This window comes from Pelobates fuscus, chromosome 12 (genome assembly GCF_036172605.1).
Source record: "Pelobates fuscus isolate aPelFus1 chromosome 12, aPelFus1.pri, whole genome shotgun sequence".
Lineage (NCBI taxonomy): Eukaryota > Metazoa > Chordata > Amphibia > Anura > Pelobatidae > Pelobates > Pelobates fuscus.
The window spans coordinates 71,211,423-71,222,142 of NC_086328.1; the positions used below are offsets into that span (position 1 = coordinate 71,211,423).

General features: G+C 46.7%; 2 protein-coding genes across 4 annotated transcripts in view; one reads left to right on the top strand and one right to left on the bottom strand.

Moving 5' to 3' along the window:
- CENPT (centromere protein T) overlaps positions 1-4,561 on the bottom strand; it is a 103,801-nt gene extending 99,240 nt beyond the window's left edge. Inside the window, exon 1 of one of the 3 annotated variants that reach the window (XM_063437274.1) lies at positions 4,510-4,561. The gene's annotated coding sequence lies outside the window, so the exon portion shown is untranslated. Of the gene's footprint in view, positions 1-3,964; positions 3,987-4,509 lie in introns of those variants that run through there. The other 2 variants (XM_063437276.1, XM_063437275.1) reach the window with 2 other exon arrangements.
- Positions 4,562-4,658: 97 nt separating this feature from the next.
- THAP11 (THAP domain containing 11) lies at positions 4,659-6,393 on the top strand. The gene has a single exon (XM_063437281.1). It carries the CDS (start codon positions 4,746-4,748, stop codon positions 5,664-5,666), a length of 921 nt encoding a protein of 306 aa, XP_063293351.1. The 5' UTR covers positions 4,659-4,745; the 3' UTR covers positions 5,667-6,393.
- Positions 6,394-10,720: the final 4,327 nt, after the last annotated feature.

Here is a 10,720-nt window from a genome sequence, read left to right on the forward strand (position 1 = left end):
GCTCCCACTGTAAGTCTCGCGGTCTGAGTGCTGTGCGGAGCGCGAGATTTACAGTGGAGGAGAAGGGAGCTGATAGGAATGGAGGAGAAGGGAGCTGACAGGAGCTGCAGGAAAGGTAAGTAACAGCTCATTGCCAGCCCCCAAAAGGACCGCCGGGCTTGTAATGAGCCCGGCGGTCCTGGTTTGTATTATGGCAATGCAAGTTGCCACAATACAGACATTGACTCAACTATAAGTCGAGTGGGGGTTTTTCAGCACAAAAAATGTTACTTATACTCAAGTATGTACGGTAATTCTCAAGTTTGGATTTTAAAGTAGAGACAAATATCGCACCTCAAAAGCCTCACAGCCGTGTGGGGGTGGGGGTGGACTGGTGACACGGTAGACCCAATCTGAACAGCATCCTGCTGATAAGATGGTCTAGCACAGCTTAAATAGCTAGTAGTTAAAATTTAGAGCCAAAACAATGAAGTTCCAACTGCGCATGCTAAGTAGCACAGACGGAACTTCGGTGGAACGCAAGGCCTCCCGGAGTTCGTTCCACCGCTGTGCGCTGGCGCCCAGCCCGCAATGAGATCGGCATGCCAACTTGACCGCCAAACAGGAAATGCCGGAACCATCCTCGGCATAAAGGTGCTTACCGGACACAGCGTAAAAATTCAAAGTTTGAAAAAAACTGGAATGACTGTCTCAAATGTGCCCCTTCCATGTCCACATATACCTGGCAAACGTACATACAGGGGTATTGTTGTACTCAGACGACATAGCTGAGAAACATTTGAAGTATTATACAGTCGTAGCACGCATAAGGTTTGCAAAATATACTGTGCAAACTCACTTTGTATGTCAAAATGGCAGAAAAAAACGCTTATTACCACTACACTAGCTAGTACAAGCTAGCGGAAAAATTATCCCACACTAAGGTTCAAAATATGCCTTTTGAAATACCCTGGGATGTCTTCTTTAAGAAATGGTATGCATTTATGGTGTAGTTGGAATATGTAGCCTGCTCAAGTGCTCCAAAACCCTCCATGAAAATTCACACTTAAAGGACCACTATAGTGCCTTTTTTTCCTGGCACTATAGTGCCCTGAGGGTGCTCCCACCCTCAGGGTCCCCCTCCCGCCCGGCTCTGGAAAGGGGAAAAGGGGTAAAACGTACCTTTTTCCGGCGCTGGGCGGGGAGCTCTCTGCCTCCGATCCTCCTCCTTTCCGCCCCGTCGGCTGAATGCGCACGCGTGGCAAGAGCTGCGCGCGCGTTCAGCCGGTCGCATAGGAAAGCATTTACAATGCTTTCCTATGGACGCTTGCGTGCTCTCACTGTGATTTTCACAGTGAGAATCACGCAAGCGCCTCTAGCGGCTGTCAATGAGACAGCCACTAGAGGATTTGGGGGAAGGCTTAACCCATTTATAAACATAGCAGTTTCTCTGAAACTGCTATGTTTATAAAAAAAAAATGGGTTAACCCTAGCTGGACCTGGCACCCAGACCACTTCATTAAAGGACCACTCTAGGCACCCAGACCACTTCAGCTTAATGAAGTGGTCTGGGTGCCAGGTCCAGCTAGCTTTTACCCTTTTTTTAATAAACATAGCAGTTTCAGAGAAACTGCTATGTTTATTCTGAGGGTTAAGCCAGCCTCCAGAGCCTCTAGTGGCTGTCTCACTGACAGCCGCTAGAGGCGCTTGCGTGCTTCTCACTGTGAAAATCACAGTGAGAGCACGCAAGCGTCCATAGGAAAGCATTATGAATGCTTTCCTATGCGACCGGCTGAATGCGAGCGCGGCTCCTGCCGCGCATGCGCATTCAGCCGATGACGTCGCGAGGAAGAAGAGGAGGAGGAGTAGAGCTCCCCGCCCGGCGCTGGAGAAAGAGGTAAGTTTAACCCCTTCCTCCCCCCAGAGCCCGGCGGGAGTGGGTCCCTGAGGGTGGGGGCACCCTCAGGGCACTCTAGTGCCAGGAAAACGAGTATGTTTTCCTGGCACTAGAGTGGTCCTTTAAGCTGAAGTGGTCTGGGTGCCTAGAGTGGTCCTTTAAAAACCTGAACTTGTCATGTCTCTTTTACAGCACTGTAACCTCACAAAATAGTGTCTAGGTCATACATTGGGCATATTGTTTTACTCCGAAGGATGTAACTGAGCATAATTTGAGGATTTTTATGGCAGTGGGACATATCAAGTGTAAGAAATACTCGGCAAAAATGCAACATATGTAAAAATGCCATTCCCCTCCCTCACCACAAACATTGACATAAATTGGTGAAAAAAAATGGTGACAAGTTAAAGGACCACTATAGGCACCCAGACTACTTCAGCTTAATGAAGTGGTCTGGGTGCCAGGTCCATCTAGGGTTAACCCTGCCTGCTGTAAACATAGCAATTTCAGAGAAACTACTATGTTTACATATGGGTTAATCAAGCCTCTAGTGGCTGACTCATTGACAGCCGCTAGAGGCGCTTCCCACTGTGATTTTCACAGTGAGAAGACGCCAGCGTCCATAGGAAAGCATTGAGTAATGCTTTCTTATGGACTGACTGAATGCGCACGCGGCTCTTGCCGCACATGCTCATTCAGCCGATGACGTCGGAAGGAGGATGAAAGTCCCCAGCGCTGAGGGAGCACGGCGCTGGAGAAAGGTACGTGTTTAACCCCTTCCTCCCCCTAGAGCCTGGCGGGAGTGGGGACCTATTAACACTATAGTGTCAGGAAAACAAGTTTGTTTTCCTGGCACTATAGTGGTCCTTTAAGGCACAATATAAACCATATAAGATACCCTGGGGTGTCTGCTTTATCAAATGAAAGCCCTTTGTGGGGTTATTTGAACAGTTACACTGCTATAATACCCTAAAATGACACAATGGCCCGTCAAATCCATCTATGAAAATTTTAACTATAGAAACTGAAATAGCCTTGTCTCTTATATGGCATTGTAGCTTTACAGAAAAGTGCCAAAGGCATACAATGGGGGTATCGTTATACTCAGCAGATGTAGCTGAAAACAATATGGGGTTCGGTGCAAGAATAGCACACACCAGCTTTACGAAACACACAACACAAAAAGCTTGTTATAGGTGTATATGCCAAAATAAAGAAAAAAAACACAATTTTACTCCAATATTTAGCAGAGATTGGCGATGAAATGGCTACGTAAAAAGTGTCAAACTAACCTTAGGTAAATAGCCTGTGATGTCTACTTTATATAACTATACTTTTGTGTGGCAATTTTTTTTCTGTGATGGCTACTAAACCTACAAGACAAACATACCAACTTCTAAAATGATTGCAAATTGAAATGTTATTTTAGTCCTTGTATTTTGTGACCTGTAACTTTTAAAATAAGCTGAAATCCTATACATATGATGTACTCTATAAATCAAGACACAAATTAATTTATTTTGAATTACTTTGTCTAAGCTGGACATATTATGCACACGCAATTATTGCCAAAACTGTGAAAAAAAGGTTGGGCTTTTTGGGAGGCTTTTGTTTTTTATAATTAATGAAAATGTATCTATGTATATATGACATCAAATTAAAGCCCTGTTTGCCCTATAATATAATATGTGTTGGTGCAATAAATGACAGATGCAAATTGCGTTTGAACACAAACAGCAAAAAAAATGCAAAAATGGCTAGTGTCCTTAAGTGTAAGACAAGCTTCTGAAGCGGCGTCCTCAAGGTGTAAAATCAGCAATGTTTACCTATGTGCTATATTTCAATTAGCTACAAGATGGAAATAGTGACTAAACCTCAATGATGTCAAACTAGTCACCTGTGTGGAGCAGATGAGCAAAAAACCAAATACAAGCTGCACTCTGAATCTGACAGCATAAACCAGAATCTGACACGTTCTTACATTATAGACAGCTATGTACTAAACCAGCAAAGCATCTTACCAACACAGCACCACTAACTCACCCTCAGCTCCACTAACTCATCTCCAACAGAGCACCACTAACTCACCCTCACTCAGCTCCAACTCAGCACCACTAACTCGCCCTCACTCAGCTCCAACACAGCACCACTAACTCGCCCTCACTCAGCTCCAACACAGCACCACTAACTCGCCCTCACTCAGCTCCAACACAGCACCACTAACTCGCCCTCACTCAGCTCAAACACAGCACCACTAACTCGCCCTCACTCAGCTCCAACACAGCACCACTAACTCGCCCTCACTCAGCTCCAACACAGCACCACTAACTCACCCTCACTCAGCTCCAACACAGCACCACTAACTCACCCTCACTCAGCTCCAACACAGCACCACTAACTCACCCTCACTCAGCTCCAACACAGCACCACTAACTCACCCTCAGCTCCAACACAGCACCAACTCACCCTCAGCTCCAACACAGCACCACTAACTCACCCTCACTCAGCTCCCACTAACTCACCCTCACTCAGCTCCCACTAACTCACCCTCACTCAGCTCCCACTAACTCACCCTCACTCAGCTCCAACACAGCTCCCACTAACTCACCCTCACTCAGCTCCCACTAACTCACCCTCATTCAGCTCCAACTGTTTCCAAACAATCCCGCGGCAACCAAACCTCGCGGGAAGTCACAGGGCGCACACTCTAAGCATTTCGGGGGAAGAAGGCAGGCCGCCTCGCTGCTGAAGCCACGCCCGATCTTCCAAAGGAAGTCAGATGCATTCTGGAATGTGTAGTTTCCGCTGCCCGCTTTCGGTGTCGAGCATCTCGCAGCTCCCGATTTAATAAAACATCCCCCGGGCCGTCATGCCCGGCTTCACGTGCTGCGTCCCGGGCTGCTATAGTAACTCGCACCGGGACAAAGGCTTGCACTTCTACACGTTCCCGAAGGATGTGGAGCTCAGGCGGCAGTGGCTGAAGAATGTGTCGAGGGCCGGTGTGACGGGCTGCTTCAACACCTTCCAGCCCACCAACGGGCACCGGGTGTGCAGCCTGCACTTCCAGGGAGGCCGCAAGTCGTACAGCATCAAGATCCCCACCATCTTCCCCCTGCGGGGAGTCAACGAGAGGAAGGTCCGCAGGAACAACGCGGGGGACCGGGGCAAGAAGAGGCAGCAGCCGCACTACTCGTCCGCCGCCACCACCGTGCTGGTGACAGGACTGCCCGGGCAGGAGGAGCAGGAGGTGCTGGAGCTGACAGCCGGCAATGCCGAGATGGTCTTACTGGGAGCCACGGCCGGCATGGGGGCCACCATGGCCGGAGTCAGCGCTTCGGCAGCCGTGATGGGCAGTGCCATGGAAGCCATGGGAGCAGCGGCCGGAGGGGGACCTGTGGCTGCCGAGCCGAACCCGGGGAACCTCACGGTCAAGCTGGATGCAGGAGGAGGACTAGCCAGCCACTTCTCGTCTCCAGGTAGCCACGGGACACACCAGGGCATCCAGGTGGTGGTGGTGGGCGAGGAGACCTACCCCATCCCAGACTGCTGCCCATCTCCTCTATTCACGGACCATTCTTACTCCATGTCTTCCGGCACCACTACCGAGGAGCTGCTGAGGAAGCTCAACGAGCAGAGGGACATCATAGCCCTGATGGAGGTGAAGATGAAGGAGATGAAGTCCAGCATCAGGCACCTGAGGGTCACCGAGGTGAAGCTGAGGGAGGAAATTCGCCAGAAGGACAAAGTGCTGTCAATGGCAGGGGCAAAGAAAAAAGAAGGGCATTTATAGACTCTCAATGGATTGAGCTGGATTGCTGAAAACATAGTTTCATTCAGTTGAAAATAAACTATTTGTTCTTCGTCTGTTTGATTGGCTTTGCTAATGGACTTGGTGTTAATTTCCTACCATAACAACAACAACAAACAAAAAAAAAAACTTGCTAGTGACTTTTTGAAGACACTGTTACATTACCCGAAGGAAACCACCCTTGTATGGCAATTACAATTAATGCATTTACAAAAAGACTACCTACCTATAAGTTACCTGTTAAGCCAACTTTTTTTTATTTGGGGAGGTGGAACGTGTAGTGTGTTTATGACGTAGAATTTAGGATGAAAATGTGTACCTGTAGTATTTTGGAAAAGACTGAACAAGAAGATGATGCTACTTCTTACTCATCTGATGATTTTGAGTATCTAATAATGGAAAATTGAGAAAACAAATACATTAGAGGTCATTTAGTTTTTGCTAGTGTGTGTGCGTGCGCGCGTGTATATATGTACATACATGAAAGTTTTCGTTTGTTAAAAAAAAAAGTATGTGCTTCTTTAAACATATAGGAACACTTCATTTTTCTGTCCACTTATACTTATTACTTATTACTTATTTGAAGAGAGAATAATTTAGCTGAAGCAAGGGCAGTTGCGAAATAAACATCATACCCTGTACTACATTTACAACTGTATAGCCTTTACTTTCGAACACAATTAATAAAGGATTGCATGTCACAAATGTACATTTGTCTACACACTATAAATAATTAGGATCATTAATTGCTGTGTCATTATCATGCACCTCATACTCTGGTTGGTAAAGTTGGCAAACGCAAGCAGGGATATTTACTAATACAGGAATTGAACAGTGAATTACATTCTCAACCTGAATTTTTACATTTTTTGCTTGCATTTGCAAATCATTGGGCAATTGCTAGTTTAGGAATTTTTGCTATTTAGTAGGCATTCTCTGCCTCCTACCAAAGTTTTCTTTATTATTCATTGGAAAATTTTGCATTCCGTGTTAAATTCCTGGTTTAGTAAATAACACACCTTTTAGTTTTCTTTTGGCAACTAGTGTGTGAGTGACACACATCAATCCCTAGCCCAAATATTTTCTTGACAGGCATAATATTAGTTGATAAAGGAGGAGCGTTTTCAACCCAACTAGCAAATATGAATGAGAAAGATTAGTAAACCAGGAAGGAATGGTGTCTGTACTGTTTTTCTTTTTAGTTACCTGGAATGGAGTTGTACCTTGTTCACTTTGGTAGGTGTTGTTTTTTTTTATGTATTATTACCCTGTAATCTATGAAGATTTTTCTTTTAAATCAGTAGAAACACTATAGTGTCAGGAAAACATATATTTTTCCTTAAGTTGGTTGGCTTTTCCAGACTTACTGGTGTAGCCAACATTTTGGAATGTCCTTAAAGTGCACACTGCAAGGCAATAAAAAGATTCACATCCAGAACACAGTATCTCCCCAATCCCATCTGTCAACCCAACCCATTTCAATGGCTTCCTGTTTTCAACCTTTTCCATCAACTCTACATGGACACATACACCATGCACCCAAAAAGCTAAATCAGTTCAGCATACTTCAACATTTGGTAATGAGTAGGAAAATCTGATGTAGCTTAACACACATAATTAATGATGATAAAAAATTGTCTTCCCTTTGCCTCTTTACCAGATACAAAGCCACTGGTAAAAAAAAATATATGGTAAAGTGCATGTTTGTACATTTAAATGCAGCACCCAAAAATGGTAACTGAAAAACAACATTAAGACACATGACGTGTGGAATGTCATGATAACTTTTTATTCCAGAAGGTTTGGTCCTCCAAAAATGTTCTAAGCATTACTGGAGAAAGTTTAATTCTACACCACAGTAGCTCTATTCTTAAACTATATTGCACTCTGGCAGCTTGTCTTTCTCCTTGCCAATGCAAAGTTCTTTAACTTCCCCATAAACACACTTTCTTAGGATCCCATACTATCAATACATTGCTGCATCTAATTGCCATTCACCTTCTACAAACCTGTTCAAACTTTGTGGCTCACTTCACATAGAAGACTACTGCACTCAGACTAGAGGACTCGATAATATCTCCTTCGCCAACATATAATCCCTCCGCCCCATCACCTACCCTGTTTAAGTTTCTCCTACCCACTGACAAATAATAATGTATTATTTGTTATTTCCTCTTCCCCCACCATTTGTCCTGATGAATCTTCTCTCAAATCTGTTTGCTTTCTGTCCTCCTTTCTTGATTTGCCTTTCCCTAAAATACCCAATCTCTCTCTGCTCTGGTGTCTTTCTAGTTTTCATTCAAGCCTCTACCCATAACTTACATCCTAAAAACCTTAACTCCCCATATAAATTCTGATCAATTTTCCAATCATTCACTTTCAAACTTTTTGAGAGGTTGACTGATTTAAGTCAAATCAAGCTATTTAGAAACATAGAATGTGACAGCAGATAAGAACCGTTTGGCATATCTAGCCTGCCCAATTTTCTAAATACTTTCATTAGTCCTTAACCTTATCCTAAGTCTAGGATACCCTTATGCCTATCCCATGCATGCTTAAACTCCCTCACTGCGTTAACCTCTACCATTTCAGCTGGAAGGCTATTTTATGCGTCCTCTGTAAAGCAATACTTCCTGATATTATTAAATAGTGATGTCGCGAACATAAAATTTTCGGTTCCCGAACGGTGAACGCGAATTTCCGCAAACGTTCGCGAACCGGTGAACCGCCATAGACTTCAATGGGCAGGCGAATTTTAAAACCCACAGGGACGCTTTCTGGCCACAATAGTGATGGAAAAGTTGTTTCAAGGGGACTAACACCTGGACTGTGGCATGCCGGAGGGGGATCCATGGCAAAACTCCCATGGAAAATTACACAGTTGATGCAGAGTCTGGTTTTAATCCATAAAGGGTATAAATCACCTAACATTCCTAAATCACAATGGATATGGATTGACACCTGACATATGACATATTGACACCTTGACATTTAGATTGACACCTGTCCCCTACATAGGGTCACTTGGAAGATATGGATTGACACCTGTCCTCAGGGACCCTGATACACACTGACACAGAGCAGAATAGGGACTGTTCCCCCTACATAGGGTCACTTGGCAGATATGGATTGACACCTATCCTAAGGATCCCTGATACACACTGACACAGAGCAGAATAGGGACTGTTCCCCCTACATAGGGTCACTTGGCAGATATGGATTGACACCTATCCTAAGGATCCCTGATACACACTGACACAGAGCAGAATAGGGACTGTTCCCCCTACATAGGGTCACTTGGCAGTTATGGATTGACACCTGTCCTCAGGGACCCTGATACACACTGGGGGAGGGACCTACTGTCCTCCCCCCACCCCTGCGTGGTGGGTGGGGGCCATAAAAATAATGAAGGGGGACCTACTGTCCTCCCCCCGGCCCCCACCCCTGCGCGGTGGGTGGGGCCATGAATCACAATGGGTTGGGGGGACCTACTGTCCTCCCCCCGCCCCCACTCATCAGCGTTGGGTGGGGGCCATAAAAATAATGAGGGGGGGACCTACTGTCCACCCCTGCGCGGTGGGTGGGGGCCATGAAAATAATGAGAGGCGGGGACCTACTGTCTTCCCCCCCAGCCCCCACCCCTGCGCATTGGGTGGGGGCCATAAATCACAATGGGGTAGGACCTACTGTCCTACCCCCACCCCTGCGCGGTGGGTGGGGGCCATAAAAATATTGAGGGGGGGTCCTACAGTCCTTCCCACCCCTGGCCCCCACCCCTGCGTGGTGGGTGGAGGCCATAAATCACAATGGGGGAGGACCTACTGTCCTGCCCCCGCCCCCACCCCTGCGCGGTGGCCATAAAAATAATGAGGGGGGACCTACTGTCCACCCCGGCCCCCACTCCTGCGCGGTGGGTGGGGGCCATAAAAATAATGAGAGGGGGACCTACTGTCCTCCCCCCGGCTCCCACCCCTGCGCGGTGGGTGGGGGCCATAAATCACAATGGGGGAGGACCTACTGTCCTCCCCCCGCCCCACCCCTGCGCGGTAGGTGGGGGCCATAAAAATAATGAGTGGGGGGACCTACTGTCCTCCCCCCAGCCCCCACCCCTGCGCGGTGGGTTGGGGCCATAAAAATAATGAGGGAGGGGACCTACTGTCCTGGCCCACAACCCTGCGCGGTGGGTGGGGGCCATAAAAATAATGAGGGGGGGACCTACTGTCCTCCCCCCGGCCCCCACCCCTGAGCAGTGGGTGGGGGCCCTAAAAAAAACAATAAGGGAGGACCTACTGTCCCCCCTAGCCCCCACCCCAAGCCCCTAGTCAACCACCCCTACCCCAAAAGAAGTTACCCCCTACCTATCCCCCTCACCCTAAAAAATAGTGAGGGGGGAATAAAATAACTAACCTGTAAAGAAATATTCAACTTACCATTTGACGTCTTCTTTTTTCTAAAATCTTCTTTTTTCAGCCCCCCCAAAAAACCGACGCAATTTAAAAAAAAAAAAAAACGAGCACAAAAAAAAATAATCCATCTTCACCCATGGAGGGCTCCGCGCAGACTGAGCTCTGCAGGGCGGGGGAAGGCTTATAAAGCCTTGCCACGCCCTGCAATTAGGCTAAGAACACTCTGATTGGCTGGTTTAAGCCAATCAGAGTGCTCTTTGTTATTTTACACAGCGTGGGAAAATTCTAAAGAACTTTCCCACGCTGTGTAAAATGACACAGAGCACTGTGATTGGTTAGATTCCAAGCCCACCAATCAGAGTGCTCTTTGTCATTTTACACAGCGTGGGAAAATTCCAAAGAACTTTCTTTACCGGGGTTCGTGCCTCGCCGAAGAGAGTTCCAGGCATTCGCTGACCAAGTACCGCTGCCCACGTTTGGGAGACAAGACTGCCCTCTATAGACCAAATACTTAAATTGCTACCCGGTAAAGATTAGACCACTCCCCGTTCTATTTCCCGATCACCTATACGAACGATGTTTGGGAGATATTCGTATCCTGAAATGAACAGATTCCCTTACATGGTGTTC